This window comes from Podarcis tiliguerta (assembly GCF_965153285.1).
Source record: "Podarcis tiliguerta genome assembly, chromosome: 2".
NCBI lineage: Eukaryota > Metazoa > Chordata > Lepidosauria > Squamata > Lacertidae > Podarcis > Podarcis tiliguerta.
Window position 1 is genome coordinate 82,957,242 of NC_139535.1, and position 16,613 is coordinate 82,973,854.

Below are 16,613 nucleotides of genomic sequence, written 5' to 3' on the forward strand. Positions count from 1 at the left end.
ACGCAAGATCATTTATTTGCATAGATTTCTCATAGTACGTTTACCTCTTAGTTTACCCCTCTTGCAAAACCGATCGAGTTATTTCAGAATTCTCTTAGTTTCTGCTTTCACGTCTCATCCCGACATTGGATATTGCTTGGGGAGCTTTCTTGCACCCAGTAAAGCCGACTGATGCAGAGGACTGGCCAAACATACAACAGGGTGAGAGCACAGATAGAGACTGTTTCCCTCAATCCTTTGCCTGCACTGCCTCCTGCTGGCCTTGCACCCTTCGTCTTGATGAACTTCCCTTTAGTCTACATAGAGAAAGCTGAGATTGGTAATGTAACTGCCACCACTGTCAGCCATTCAAGAAAACATGAATGCACAACCAGTCACCCATTCATCATTCTTCCCTTCTCAGGCAGTATCAGTTGGGGAGAAGTGCAGCCAGACAGAGGAGAATTGGCTGAACAAACATAGGGAATATAGGAAGCTGCCTTAGAGCAAGTCAGACCACTGAATCCATCCTGCTCAGTAGAGTTTGCACTGATGGGCAGTGACCCTCCAGGGTTTCAGACAGGGGTCGTCTCCAGCCTTTCCTGGAGATGCTAGGGATTGAATCGGGGACCTTATACATGGAAGGTTATATTCTATCACTGAGCTACAGTCCTTCCCTAGGTCAAGCAGCACATTGGTGTGAATGCTTTAAAAAGTGCAGGCATTTATATTAGTGGCTTGAGTGTTCCTACCCAGGAACAGCAATGGGACTTTAGTTTGCTGGCTGCCCATTGTCCAGGGTCAGCAGAGGGTCGCCTGAATGGTAACATTCCAATTGGGTAGCAGCCTGGGAAGAATATCATCCCAACCTCAGAGATGCTGCTCCGTTATCCCCTGACGTCTGAAATGTAGTTGCATTTTCCGGAGAGCAATGGGCCTGGGCAAAATGATGGGTGATGGAGGAGGAGAAGTGGGAAATTTAGAGCATCTTTCTTGCTGAACTCTGGCAGTCGGCTATTCTGAAATAAGCCCCTGCTGGCATGATCAAATTAATGTGATGTTGAATTCCTCCCTTCATTTCATTGGGAAGTAACTTTAAAATTTAGATACCTCTGCCAGTGAGTGAGTGAGTGATGTCTTGGCTTCTTTTGTATCACTAAGTGAGCAAAAGGCACCTGAAGGCTAGTTTCTTTGCACAACCCACAGCAATTCTCTAATGTGTTTTTCAGGTTTGGCCCTCCTTTACTGATGCGGGAAGACAGAGCCATGTTGTGGGATCAGCTGCAGCAGTGCATCCTGGGCAAAATGCGCTACCTGATGAGAAGGGAGGCCCAAGTACAGGTGAGTCCATCCTGTTGTCCAGGCACTGTTGCATCTGCCCTGTTTCTCCTGCTCCTGGCAGTAGGAGAGATGCAATGTTTGAAGGGAGCAGCTTCTTACAGAACATACTGTACTCACAGCAAAATTTAAGCAGAAGCAGAGTGCCAAGAGTCAATAAGCATGCCAGGGAGCTCTTGGGTCATCCTAACCCCTGCCCCAAATCCCTTAGGAAGCAGCCATCGCTCTCCCAAGTCACAAATCATGATGGGGCAGGGGAAACTGCCTCCACTTACAGGCAATTAATGGCCTGTAGCTGTAGTTATTTGTATATTTCTTTTCCATTTCAAATTGTTTATTTGCTTAGCTACCCTTCATCAGCAAGAATCATGGGGCAGTGTAGAGAAATATCATTAAAACAAGAAGTTCCGTCGAAGCACACAAAAACGTAGTAGTGTAGAACAATAATCTGGCCTTCACCTTAATTAATGCAACAAAATCAATGCAGAACAGCATCAAACTCTCCCAAAGATCTGAGTGAAGAGATATGTCTTACGACTGTCAGAAACTCCAAAATGAGGGTGACAACCAAAACATCCTGGGTGGGGTCATTTTATGGGCAGGATGCCACCATTGAAAAGTTCCCGTCCTGCGTTTTGGGATCATGAGCAGTGCTCTCCCCTCCACCCCCCCACCAGCAGCAGATTTCAGGACCTTGGCTGGCAGGTACCAAGAGAGGCACTCCTTCAAAGTATTTGGGCTCAAAGTTGTTTAGGGTTTTTAAATAGAACCTTAAATTGTCCCTGGCATTAGCAGCCAGTGAAGGTTGCACAGGATTGGTATTACGCGGTCCTTTACTCTATATAAGAGATCAGGTCCCTGCCTCAAGAGGCTTACAAACTGGAATATAGATTGACAATAGCAAAGAAAGGACAGAGGAAAGGAAAGAAAGGCAGAGGGCAAATGTGCTTTATTTCCATTACACATACTTGGGCTTACTTACAGCAGGGCACAGTGACAAAATTATAAACTTTTGATCTAGTTCTGAAGACACTAAATTCCTCACAGGGGAAAAATGATTTAGTTTAAGTGTTATATTTTTGTGTGTCTGTTACTTGCCTTTTGGAGTTGCTCTAAGTGGGTAGCGTTTTAATTAAATTACAGCTTATTAAATCATAATTGGTTGCCACAAGGGACCTAAAATTAAATTCCTGTGCAAAATGAAGATTGATTATTGCATCCAGATCCAGGGTAGTCACTTGTAGATGCTTGGCAGGTCTTTTTCCCTGGCATGATTGACACCGTGTAGTACTCTCGGAGGGGAGAGAATCCTGCTTCCGGCCTCCTAATCCCCTCTGTTTCTTCCAAACCGAACATTTGGAAATAAAAACTGCGGCAATAAACACTGCCGATTGCATGCAATGAGTGGAAAAAAGCATTCTCAGGGGTTGTATGTTTATAAATAGACATTTCCTCCCGTCTGTGTTCACGCTGAATGTTTGGCAAGGACTCATGTTTTCCCTTTTATGTTGGCTGGGACAGCAGAAGCAGTAGTACCCTCCTGGCAACAGCAATGTGCTCACTGGGAACAGGGATGGGGTGAAGTGAGACAGTAGCTGCAAGGTTCGGGAAGGTATGGGGCAGCAGCAGTGACAGCCCCAGAGGTGTGCGTATAGGGCTGTTGTCCCAATTCTCCCTCAACCTCACCACTGCTGCCTCGCTTCCTTCTGAGGAGCATCTCTGGGAGGATGCCACTGCCACTGCCTCTGCCACCCCACCCCTCCATGAGCCCCCTTCTACACATGAGCTGCCATTATGAGGGGTGGCAGGGACTCCTGCATGGTGTGTCTCTGTGCCTGCGTTGGCGGTGATGGTAGTAGTCCAGAAGTGCCACACAGCAGTTTGTCTCTCTACTTTTTCTCATAGGAGCGAGTAGACACCATTCATTTATATGGGTGGAAGCAAAGCAATGTTCTCAGGAAGGTAATTGGAAGGGATGACTAAGCTGGCCCCTTGTGAACACTGTGGCTGGAGGTGCGCTCTCATCTTTTTGCTGAAGGCTTTGAGAGGGAAGCTGCAGAAGAACGGATGGCTACAGCAGGCATTTCCCAGCGTTTGATCCTGATGTGTGGCCCAGCTCTTGTCTGCCTCTCCTGTGTTTGTGGATAGCAAGTTGATGTGGTTCTTTGCAGTCTGTGAAGTGTTGTGTGCCCCTGTCTGGAAGAAGATGTGCCAGGCATATAGTTCTGCTATTTTTTTATTATTATTTCAGCTTCTATAACTAAATTATGTAGTCAAACACTGAAAACAGTAGGCGTTCCTCTTGGAGGAGGTGCTCTCCAGATTCATCTCCAGAGCCGATCATTTCCAGTGTAATTTGTGACAAAAAGTGGAGGGTGGTGGTTTTGTGCTTATCAGCACCAGGGGCCCCAGGGTAGCATGAACTGGGTGCCAAGACTCTCTCTCCTTGCCTCCCGCAAGCCATTTCAGCCATTGCTCCAAATGTGGGTGTTGCAGAAAAGAATGTTCTACTTCATTAAGGGTCCAGAAACCAAGCCTTATGAGGAATGGTTCAAGGACCTGCGTATGTTTAGCCTAGGAAAGAGGAGACTGAGAGGAGATATGATAGTCATCTTCAAATAGCTCTATGATTCTGTGATCATTACAGCTACCTCAATGCCCTGGGAATTACAGCATCCCAAAGTCTTTATGGGAAGTCCAGTTGTTCATTTATATAATGTGACATTTGGGACCTTGGTTCTCTCTGGAAAACTACTCCCATCATGGCTTGTTCACCCATCCTAGTGGTGCTTATGGGTTGTCTGCAGTGAGTGAAAAACACTCTGCCCATATTCAGTGGCATTCTGTTATCACTTCATGTGTTTCGGGATTAAGGCCTGGGAATAGGGGCTCCCGGACTCAACCCATGAAGTGTTATGCTTCAAAGTAAGAGAGAAGGGGCAATGAGAGAGAATTCTAAATGCAGAGAGATGATTTCCAATACATTCTGTTTTCCCCTAAGACCCACAAAACCCCAGAAATTCCAGGTACATTTTATAAATGAAGGTGAGCAGCCTGCGGTGTATCATTCATTCTCCTCCATTGGTTATCTTTTGGAAGAGCAGAAAGAAATATATTGCTATTGCAGACTGTAGCATTTCCCATTGATCTGGTGCAAGTCCATTGTCTGGTGGCCCATAGTAATGAACTGTTCAGAAGAAAATAATGCCCCTACTTAACACGCCTGGTCAGTGAATCAGGGCATGGGGACAAATTCAGCCTTCTTGAGCTCAGCAGCTGCCTTAAAACATGCCATTAGCACGTGCACAGTTTATGCTGTTTCAAGTTACCTTCATTCCGCCAGTCTAACTAAAACTTGGCTACTTTCATTCCTTCCCAGTGATGTGTCTCCTAGGATGGACTCGAAAGTCAAGCATTGCTTGGGAAGGTTTGACAAGGAAAGAGTGAGCTGAAAAATAAAAGCAAACAAATAGCTACATGGCTGTCCTTTTAAATCTGACCACATGCAGAGTCCTTTATGTCGTGAGCCTGGTATGTGCAGCAGCTTAACAGGCCCCTTCAAGCCTATGGAATTTGCAGTAGACAGGGAAGACTGGATTTTAGACATGGTCAACCTTTCCATGGGAACAGCTTCCTGCATGGAGTAGTTATCCGCACAGATCCAAAACAATCAGGGTGGTTTCCGTTGTTTTTATTTGAACCCACCCTATAAGATGGAAGGGCTGTAATTCAGGGGTGGAGTGTATGCTTTGCATGACCCAAGTTCAGTGCCTGCCATCTCCAGATAAAGGCTATAAAAGGTTACTGCCTGAAATCCTGTAGAGCCACGGCCAGTCAGTTTACCAAACTAAATGGACTGATGGTCAGATTCAGTACAGCAGCTTCCTATGTTTCCATTCGTGATTCTGAATTTGGCTACAAGTGAATATTCCCCAGATCTTCCCCAGATTGCTTTGCTTTGAGCATCTGACATCACTGGGGTACATGTAATAGACCTGTAACTGGTATTTTATTTCAGTAGTTAAATGTAATTACAAAAGCACCAAGCAAAAGTCACCAGCCGCAGGCTGGGTGTTTATAGAGAGCTGTCCTTTAATGGCAAGTGCCTGCACAAGTGAGAGCAACTGGGCATTTCTGCTGTGTGCGCTGCATTCCCCCCCCCCCCCCCGTCAAGGCGGCAGCAGCAGCAGCTCATCTTGCAAAAGAGTCACGGAGAGTGGTGAGCCAGCAGCACGGTTCATCCGCAAGGGAGCCATCCCATAGCTGCTTGACATGAAATATTAAGATGGAGCTACCTAGCAAGAATGTGCCCCTTTCAGGAGGCGTTGAGAGGCAAGACGTTTTCCCCGCTGCGGGCCAGGCAGCGAGTGGAGGTTTGCGGTCCATGAAGTCTTAATGAATTGGCTTCATAATAACCAGCTTCGAAACGAGCCGGCCAACTGCTGCACCTTGGCCCAAAGACTGCACGAGGTCTCGAGCAGGAAGGCTTCCCCGTGGTCGTCACCTTGAAATGTGAAGGGTGAGAAGACTCACAGAGGCAGGCAAATGTTGCGACGCAAAGGCAGGCCGTTCTGCCAGCATGGAATTCACCATGTAAAATCGCCTTCTTCTGGAAAGGGAGCAGGTTGTGTCTGGTTTTTGTAGAAGCTTCCAGCACTTTGGTGGGCCATGGGGCTTTCCTGTACCGCTGAGGGTAGGATTTTACTCCTTGTTGCAGAACAGAGCCTCTTCTCCTCCAAGGAGGAATCAATGCTCATAGCCCAAAGCCCATAAGAGCCAAAATCCCCTTGTAAAGCTCGCAGAGCATTGTGCAGTCCCCTAAGGATTTGAAGGGAGGCTGTTATAATTGCAAACAGACCTCACAGGTAAATAACCAGACCATGACAAGCTCCTGAGGGGCAAACTTGTGATTTTTAACATGTCACGATGAGAGCTCCTAGTAATTGTCAGTTGCATGAATGGGCTGCACATGCTTAAAAATGCCTCATAGAATCATGGAATTGTAGAGTTGGGAGGGACAAGGAGGGTCGTCCAACCCCTGCAACTGAAACCTTTTACCCAACATGGGGCTCAAACCCACACCCCTGAGATTAAGAGCCTCATGCTCTACCAACTGAGCTATCCACAGGGCTGGCCTTCCATATCTCATTCAAATGGCTGTCATCTTCTTTCCTGATAATGTGGTGTTAGGAACTGAGCGTGTTCGGTGTCCAGGAAAATATTGAGGAAGCAAAGGATTTAATAAGGTGAAGAATCAGTCGGGGGGTTGGGCAGATTTGTGGCAAAACCGGAAAAATGGACTTGGGTAACAGGCGTTGATTGATTGATTGATGGATTTTTTTAAGAGAATAGAAAAGGCAAATAGTGGAAAGCTCACTTGGAACGACCAAGGGAGAGACCTGGTCTGAACAGAGACATTGGATTCTTATCTCATTAAACATAATAAAGCTATTTTTAGCCATCTCACCCCTTGCTTTTTCCTGTAAGACCAATTGCAGTCATTAACAGTCGTCAGCAGGTTTACCACACCTATCAGCCAATCACCCATTCCCACCACCCTTCTGAGTAAAACCCCTCCCCACCCTCCCACTATATATAAGGGTCTGGTGACTTCTGTTTCAGTGTATCTGAAGAAGTGTGCATGCACATGAAAGCTCATACCAATAACAAACTTAGTTGGTCTCTAAGGTGCTACTGGAAGGAATTTTTTAATTTTGTTTCGACTACGGCAGACCAACACAGCTACCTACCTGTAACTAGAACTAGAACTCGTGGACATTCCATGAAACTGAGTGTTGGAAGATTAAGGACAGACCAAAGGAAGTCCTTCTTTACATAGCACATGGTTAAACTGGAATTTGCACCCACCCGATGAAATGATGGCCACCAAATCAAATAACTTTAAAGGAGGATTAAGCATGTTCATCGTAGGTAAAGCTGTCAATGGGTGACACTCGCACATCATCTATCTCCTTCCTGTTGTTAGGAGATGCCCCCTAGTACAGTGCAGGGTCTCAGTTATACACCCTACACCCTGCCATCTTTTGCATGTTTCCGCTGAAAAGGAGGCCATCTACATCAGGAGCTAACAAGCCCCCTTGTAACTTAACGCAGCTCGTTCTGGGTTCCTGGTTCCAAAGAGCTGTTTTCATTAAATTAGGTTTAATTAAAACATGCAGGTATTTAATTAACTCTGTGGCCCTCTGCTGCTTTCATGGCTGCCCCGGGGATATTTATAGAAGTGCAGGCAATGGGGCCAGCTGGCCTTTTGGAGGCAAGTAAGTGGGGGGCGGTGTGGGTGTGGCTCTGCTGCCCTACAGCTTTGAAGACCAGACATAAGAAAAGTGAGAAGCAAGTGACACGTGAGCAGAGCAATTTCTCTTAACCTGTATATCGAGACTGGGAGTAAAAAAAGGGGGAATCCTTAAGCATGTCAGGAAAAGCGAGATAGATAAAGGCAGGGCTAAGGGCGTTTGATTTTCTGAATAAGAATGACCCTGAAAAATTTGTTATTGGGTTCCTCCTAAAAATGCCTGTCCGGAGTTTCTAGCTTGCATGGTTGCAAGGAGAGCAATGTGTCAGCCATATATTGTGAAATGTCTTAAATTGGGGTGGAGTAGTAGAGAGAAATTGATCAGGATTTCCAGTGGGCATGGGGACAGAGTGTATGCACCCTGCAGAACTACCGGTATTTGGCGCTCTCCCTGGTTAACAGAAGCAAAGTCTTGCACAACGTAACTAACCAGTTTGCATAATGTATGTTTTGAACTGACCAGGCACCACCTGTTGCTCAGTGCTGGTGGTGAGACCCAGTTGTGAAGTCTTGAACTTCTGGACAGGAGGGACAGGGAGTGCAGATACCCATTCCAATGAGAGGCTGTCCTTTCCAGTCCCCAGTGTGTCCAGGGTCCTATGTTTGTCATGTGGAGGAATGAGCTCGTAAACCTCTAGCTCTCAGTGGGAAATCCTGTTCATTTCACACTAGGGAAATGAGGAATCCAGTAAATACCAGCTGGCCTGGAACATACTGTCTCCTGGAACTGTGATGTTGATCAGTTGACCTTTGTCAAATATGTCCTCCATGTTTTTCTGGTATCCTGGACCCTGCTTGCAGGTGGTGGACAATTGGGGCTCTGTTGTTCTCACTCCAGAGACTCAGCCTATTCTCTCTGAGCTTTTTGGACTTCCAGTGTGGCATTCTCTTCATGGCAATGCACAGTTTTATTAGCTGATCTATAAACTTTGGGTCTGCTGTTGCCTCCTCGGCTCCATGCGGATAGGAATGTAATAAGGCTAATTTTGAAGCGACACCAACTCCTGCTGGCAGAAGCCAGGGATGAGGTGGGGAGGAGGTGCGGGAGGTCAGAGTTGCTGGTTACTCCCTGCTCCCACTCCCAATACAAGCGGTGCTGAGGTGGGGGCCACATCACTCTTTCTGACACCTGTCCAAGGGGCGGGTGGATTATAATCTGAACAGTGTCAAGATAATGGATTCATATTTGTCCCCTCATCAGGTCTCATTACATTCTCTGTCAAGAAGACGAGGGAGCTGGACACAAAACATAATGAAATCTGGAATGTACTGGCTAATCATACTCTGGTTTTAATGACAAAACAGCATTATGGAGCGGGAGGGAGGAGTAAATGAGTCCATTTGTATGACAACAGGGAAATTGCAACTGGCACCAGGGGGAAAAGGTTGTGGAATGCTAGACAATTTTCGGATGGAGCGGGAGCCAAGTGAGATGGTCGTCGTCGTATGGGATCCATCTGCCTGTGTGAACATGCAATTTACTTTAAGTGCGTTATCAGACCCACACTCTTTGTGTTAGATTAATTAGTCCACAATACTGATCACCTCCTATTTCTGTTTGGAAATGGAAATGGAAATCACAGCTCCGCTCATAAGCATGCACTGGAAAACTAGAAGAAGCTTTTTTTTTTGCCACTCTTTCTTCAACCCCCCCCCCCGATAATACGAACAAAAGGATGCTCTGAGTTTTATTGTCTACTAGCCACACACCTGACTTTAGGATGGGTGGACCTAAGAAATAGATGTGAAGAGGATCTGTAGCCCTCCAGGTGTTATTTGGTTATAGCTCACATCGTCCCTGAGCACTGGTCGTCACACTGGCTGGAGCTGAGATATTATTGCATGGCAAACCGTTTGAGTCTTTGAGAAATGAGCTCCATAGTGAACTGTTTGCGTACTAGAGAAATGTGTACCTCAACAACTACAACAGAATTATCCAATCATCTCAGCATAGTCAGATTCAACACTCATTTTCCCTGCAATTGCTAAAGAGGGGCAGCAGCCCACTTCCCTGCAGAAGAAACAGACTGTGTTAACCATTCCGTAGTAAGCTACTCATTGGAAATCTGCTGGAGACACGTAGATTTACTCCCAAAGGATATGCGACACGAAAGATTAGCCACACAGCGCTCTTCCCACAGTGCAGCTGCCTCATTGTTTTTGCCCTTGTTTACCCCACCCTGAGCCCCTAATTTATCAGAAGTCTTTGCCAGGGGGAGCAGATCCTTTGACTCCTTCTCTCTCCCCTTCCTTTGTCTTTTTCAGGCTACTCCGAGCCTGTTCCAGGTGCGAGTGGTTGGCGGCACTGCGCTTTGCAGCTACCTCTCTCCCCAGGACAGCTGGCCTCTCTATCATCCAGCGGTGGACAGGTAAGAGATCAGACATAGAGATACTGCTAGAAATAAGTGACTGGAGGGATCCTGTAATCGAAAGAGCAGAGGACTGAGGACCTGCCTATTCTGTTCTCTCACTGGTCATGGATCCTGTTTACTGAGCTTCTTCTTCCCTAACGTTATGCAGCAACCTCTGTTTGTCTTCCTTCCTCCTGGGCTCCAAGAAGAGCTCCCCGTTGTCATAAGGAATTACAGTGGTACCTCTAGTTATGAACTTAATTCATTCCAGAGGTCTCTATCTCCTCCAGAAACATTGACAATTTGCACGGAAAATGACTTCTGGCCGGTTCCTCATTCGCCAGCTTCTGAACTGCCTTCCAGCCTGCCGCCACTGACTCTAGAGCCTTTCCTCCTTCGGGTGGGTGAGGCCGGCGGCGAGGAGGAGTAAGGCGCCACCGAAGGAGCCCATTCCAGAGGTCCGTTCTTAACCTGAAACTGTTCTTAACTAGAGTGTGCTTTCGCTAACGGGGCCTCTTGCTGCCGCTGCGCCACTAGCACACGATTTCTGTTCTCATCCTGGGGCAAACTTCTCAACTCGAGGTAATGCTTCCAGGTTAGTGGAGTCTGTAACCTGAAGCGTTTGTAACCTGAGGCGTTTGTAACTCGAGGTACCACCGTACAGTGGTACCTCGGGTTACAGACGCTTCAGGTTACAAACGCTTCAGGTTACAGACTCCGCTAACCCAGAAATATTACCGCAGGTTAAGAACTTTGCTTCAGGATGAGAACACAAATGGCGTGGTGGCAGTGGGAGGCCCCATTAGCCAAAGTGGTACCTCAGGTTAAGAACAGTTTCAGGTTAAGAACGAATTAAGTTCTTATCCCGAGGTACCACTGTACTGCATTTCTTTAGATTCTTAAGCTTATCTCTTCTCTGAGTGGGTATCAGTGTGCTGGTGCTTGATGGCACGTTCAAGTAAAACTTTTAACAACAGACGCAGGATGTTAAAACACCACACCTGATATGAAACATGATCCAGAATAAACAAGCTCCAAGAACGCTTCTGGATGATGCTCAGAGAAGTCTCAGAGGGCTTCTGTGGTTGTGGGACAGCAACCAAAGTCGCCTCTCTAACATGCATTTGATCTAAACTTGATGCATTGATGTTGGCCCCAAGACCTGTTTAGCCTAAGCTGTGTACTCACTGTACCATTAAAACACATGGTGTTTCTTCTCTCTGTGCTCCTCCCAGTAGTCATTTCTCTCCTGGTCACTACAATGGACACTGCTATTGGCTGTGTAAATGCAAGAACCTAGGAAGCTGCCTTGTACTGAGTCAGACCATTGCATCCATCTAGCTTAGTAGTGCCTACACTGGCTAGCAGGAGCTCTCCTGGATTTCAGACAGGGAGTGTCTCCCAATCCCACATGGAGATGTTGCTGAGGATCGAACCTTCTGCCTGCAAGGCAGGTGTTGTGTCTCACAGAGCTATGTGTGGCAGTTCCATGCCGGTTACCTTCCTTGGCTTGACAAACCGGGTGGGTGACCATTTTAACTGGGGTCCTGCCGGGTGGGTGCAGCTAAATAGATCGCGGGCAGCTAATTTCCTTCCATGGCATCTTCCCTGCTTTCAAACTCCCGGCACCAAGGCTGCGCACCAGGCCTGGCAGTCCTGAAGTGGCAGCGCCCAGCCGGACGTGCATCGCTGTCGAGCCATCGCGGAGGGGCCGATGAATTATTAATGCCTTGCTGCTGCTAGCTGGATTCTAGTCAAAGATAATGTTAGCTCAGATAATGTCCCCAGGAAGCAGAGAAGTGAATCGGCTGCTGTCACCGTGCGTGTGTATGTGCCACAACCCTTGCTAATTGCATTGCTCACTGGCCCCCAGAGGTGTCTATGGGGATCCCCATTGGGGAGTTAGGTGCATGGAGCTTAAATGGAAAGAAACAGGAACCCAACCGCAGCATCTCTTCTGTATGTATAGGCACACCACAGCACCAGGCTGCGGGCTGGGAGCTGCCTGTTGCAGGAAAGATAAAAGGTTAAACTTTGGCTCTGAATTGGAGCAATGAGCCTATCCTGCCCCTATCCTTGCCCTTCAGGGCTGCAGGTGCTTGAACCTATTGTTAGCTATGCAAGTAGGCCTTCTGCGCCTGAGCATCTTAAGGCAAAAACGAGGACATTGTGGCTGCTGTGGGGAAGAGCAGACCCACCAACGGGTCTCAGGGCTTTGCAATGAGGAAGTAGCCATATGGCTAGAAGTGTTCACTAGTACAGCATGGCACCTGATTCCTGCATTTCAGGGGGTTGGACTAGATGACCCTCAGGGTCCCTTCCAACTCTACAATTCTGTGATCTGTGTGTGACGGCAAAGAGGCTTTACTTCCCATTGGCTTATCTGTAGAAAGAGATGTGCCCTGGTTTTGAAGCCTTTCAAGGAGTCAAGCAGCCATGATCCCTGATCTGGGGACCCTAGTTCTTCATTTCAGATTTGCAGTTATTGCCTCCGTGTTTTTCCCCTCAATGGCACTTTGCACCTGATCAGAGATGAATTCTTCATTCTTACTTTACCTCCTCCCAGGCTGAGCCTTAGCACTGAAGACATGCACAGAATTCCAAATACTTTGGGAGGGAGTTGGAAAAATGGGAAAAGGCCATAGTTTACAACAACAACAACAACAACAACAACAACAACAACAACAACAACTTATTATTTATACCCAGCCACTATGGGCAGCTCCCAACAGAATATTAGTAATAATAATAATAAACAAACAACAATAAAACACCAAACATTAAAAGCTACCCTAAACAGGGGTGCCTTCAGATGTCTTCTAAAAGTCAGATAGTTGTTTATTTCCTTGACATCTGATGGGAGGGCATTCCACAGGGCGGGTGCCACTACCGAGAAGACCCTGCGCCAGGTTCCCTGTAGCTTCACTTCTCACAGTGAGGGAACCACCAGAAGGCCCTCAGATTTGGACTTCATGCAAACTAGGGTCTGGCTCCATAATGCCAACACTGCAGCCCTTTGCACAAGAAGAAGAAGAAGAAGAGTTTGGATTTGATATCCCGCCTTTCACTCCCTTTAAGGAGTCTCAAAGCGGCTCACATTCTCCTTTCCCTTCCTCCCCCACAACAAACACTCTGTGAGGTGAGTGGGGCTGAGAGACTTCAGAGAAGTGTGACTGGCCCAAGGTCACCCAGCAGCTGCATGTGGAGGAGCGGGAATCGAACCCGGTTCCCCAGATTCCGAGACTACCGCTCTTAACCACTACACCACACTGGCTCTCAAGCATGAACAAGACAATATGAACCTTTTGAGGAGGCAAACTTCCATAGCAGGATTCCAGAAGCAGGAGCTGATTAATTGCCAAACACTTCCGAAGCAGTTGGGAGTTGGGGATCTTCAGAGACAAGCCCCACAGGTCAAAGTGACATGGAATGTACGGCAGTAACAGAGGCTTAGATGCTTCCTGGTGCACTGTTCCCTTTCCCTGTTACAAGCGTCTCAGTAAGCAAAGGAACACCAAGTGAAGCTTCTTTGAAACCATGGGTTTTATCCAACTAAGCTCATCTCAGAGCAGACCCATTGAAAGTAATGGACCTACGTTAGTCCTGTTCGTTAATTTCAATGGGTTTATTCTTTCTGAACCAAGATTCTCCAGGACTAACTGGACTCCCCATTTTTTTCCTGGGATACACCTGTCTGAATCATTACATTCAAGGCTACTTGCATTGGAGCCTGCAGCATAAATCTAATGGCTCCATCTTCCTGCAGAGCACTTCAGTTTGGTGGTCCTGGTGGTCCCGCACATGTGAAGCTGGTGATCGAGTGGGATGTGAGCACCAAAGAATGGTGAGTGTGCATTGCAAGTACGTTGTGTTAAATCTCCCTGGCCGGCCATCATGGTGGGCACAAGTGTGGCTCCTTAAAGGACTTTCACTCCGGTTGCTTTTTTCTGAAATTCAAATGGCGTTTGCATCTTCTTTGCACCACATTGACAGATCCCTGAACTGGACCAGATGGGGCATTTGCCACATCAGCACAATTTGCCAAATGCATTACCTTCTGCCCGTAGAGCCCCTCAACTCTAATTTCCATTTTTCACCAAGGGCACGCACACCCCCATGCTCATGCATTGAGACTGTGTTTACACAAAGGGCAGATGCATGCCATTCACACAATTTCTGGCCAACTGGGCAGAGATCTTATGGATCTAAGCTCTGGATGGGAGTTGAGAAGAACAGGTGGTTGGCTTGGGCATGCAGGCATTATGTAGACCCATTTGCCTATCCATAGTAGAGTCACGATCAGCTCTGAGCCATTGCTGACCCCCTTCATCTGCATTTTTGCAGCTTGTTTGGCAACATCCAGGAAGAGGTGGTTGAGGATGCAGAAAGCGTGAGGCTGAAGCAGCAGCTCCACCAGCAGCAGCATAGTTGCACCCTGGACGAATGCTTCCAGCTCTACACCAAGGAGGAGCAGGTATCCTTACATGAGTGCCAAGGACATGCTGGGATTCAGATTCTTTATCATTTGTTTATTGCATTTGTCTCTGAGGTGTGCAAGGTGATGTACATAGTTCTCCCCATCCCCATTTAATCCTCACAACAACCCTGTGAGGTAGGTTGGGCTGAGAGGCAGCGACTGGCCCGAGGTCACCCAGTGAGCTCCATGGCTGAGTGGGGATTTGAACCCTGGTCTCCCAGGGTTTATCCTAAACCACATGGACACTCAGTTGCGATGGAAACAACTGAAGCAGGTCTCTCCCTATTAACTGGCAGATGGCAAACAACACAGACCCTGCCATCATCATCGGAGCCTCTTCTTTATGTGGCTCCTCCATGAGAAGTTCAGAGTACGGCAACACGAGACAGGGCCTTTTCTGCAGTGGCTCCTTGCTTTTGCAATGCTCTCTCCAAGGAGGCACGCCTGGACCCCTGTTACATATCCTTAGGCACCAGTCAAAAAGGTTCCTCTTCTCCCAAGCCTTAGGCTAATTAAACTATATATAGCCTTTTAAACTGTAGGGGATGGGGATTGTTTTTGTTTGTTACTATGTTGTACATATTGTAAACCGCCCTGTGATCCTTGGATGAAGAGCGATATAGAAATCTAATTAACAGCAACAGCATGAACAATAGAGATGGGAGTGCTCATCTTGTTCTCCCAGACTCTGTGTGGCTCAGGGGTGTCCTACATTTAACATGACTAATAAGGGTGCATAGAAGAGGGGGAAATAATTGATTGCTGGTAGAATATGCCCATCAAGCAGTGTTGCCCTCCCTGCCTCATTCAAGTGATTGCTGAATCTGTGCTCCAGTCTCTAAACCTGACAAAGCCACTTTGAAAAAGACTGGGAACCATTCATATTATATTTGCAGAAACAAAGAAAGTCAGTCAAATTGATGGCAGGATTTAAACAAACATTCACATTATCAGCATTAGAAAATGTTTAGAAGATAGTGAAATATAATGGTGTATTTACTTTTATTTTTATGTTTTTAGGCTTGATGTTATGTTACTAATAACTTTTTCTGTTAAGAGATAGCAAAGTGGATGAAAATAGAAACAAACCAGAAGCGGAAGTTGGGGGAAGCCTTGGAGGGGAGGGAGGGAGGAGTATATAGTAAATGTTAAGAATTTGAGATGTATGTAATGAATAAAAAAGAAAAATGAATATATATATATGTGTGTGTGTGTGTGTGTGTGTGTGTGTGTGTGTATATATATATATATATATATGCAGGTTTTGGTGTCCTCGGGTGTCTTCCCGTGTAAAAGTTGGGGTGTCTAGGCGACGTTTCGACGAGGTCTCACTCGTCATCTTCAGGCTGGTGCTTTCGGCTTCTTGTTACTGGAACAGAGCAGGATCTCAGTGTTTGAGTTCCTATAAATACTGTTGAGGAGGTGTGGTGTATAGCCTCCAATGTTCTGGGCAGAGAGGAGGTTCCCAGGCTAGTGTGCCTTTTCTTCTTTTGTTCCTTAATTACTTGAGGGATATCTTGAGTGATTTCTTGAGTGATTTCCTGAATCCCACTTAGGTGGGTCATTAGGTGTGGATTAGTTGCTAAAGCCTTCGTGTCTTGAACTCTTGAACTTTGTGAAGAGTTTTTCTGAGAAGATGGCTGTACTGCACTTGGTTGTGCTCTGGCTTGGCTTCGTGTATAGGGGCGAGCTGTGGTTTTGTGGCCTGTGCCAGCCAGATCTGTGTAGGGATTGCAGGGGAGTGCAGCATCCGGAGGTGCCACCCTGGTTTGGCTACTGGATGGTGTCTGTAGTTTATCTGTGGAGAGGGTCTGGGTTTGGGTCTGGTGTGGTTGATTGGTGATGGCGTTCTGTGTGCCTCTGGATCTGGTGTCAGATTTTGTGGGGAGGGCTAATTTCCAGATGTCTGGCAAGCGGGACGTGTCGTCACGTTTGTTCATGTTGTGAGGGTGTTTCTCTATCTCGATGGCTTCCATGATTATTCTCTTGTGGTGATGTTCCATGTTAAAGAGCAATTTGGAATCTGCAAAATTAATTTCGTGTCCTGTTTCTTTCATGTGTTGGAAAAGAGAGGAAGTTTTTTCTTCTTTTTTGACGGCATTCTTGTGTTCTGCGATACGTGCATTTATTCGTCTGTTTGTTTGTCCAATGTACG

General features: G+C 46.8%; 1 protein-coding gene across 2 annotated transcripts in view; it reads left to right on the forward strand.

Moving 5' to 3' along the window:
* Positions 1–16,613, forward strand: part of USP43 (ubiquitin specific peptidase 43) — a 92,795-nt gene that overhangs the window by 67,938 nt on the left and 8,244 nt on the right. For both annotated transcript variants that reach the window (XM_083429774.1, XM_083429775.1), the window contains 4 exons: positions 1,209–1,320; positions 9,896–9,999; positions 13,748–13,825; positions 14,326–14,455. In XM_083429774.1, coding sequence (XP_083285900.1) covers positions 1,209–1,320; positions 9,896–9,999; positions 13,748–13,825; positions 14,326–14,455 — 424 coding nt within the window. The remainder of the gene's footprint in view (positions 1–1,208; positions 1,321–9,895; positions 10,000–13,747; positions 13,826–14,325; positions 14,456–16,613) is intronic.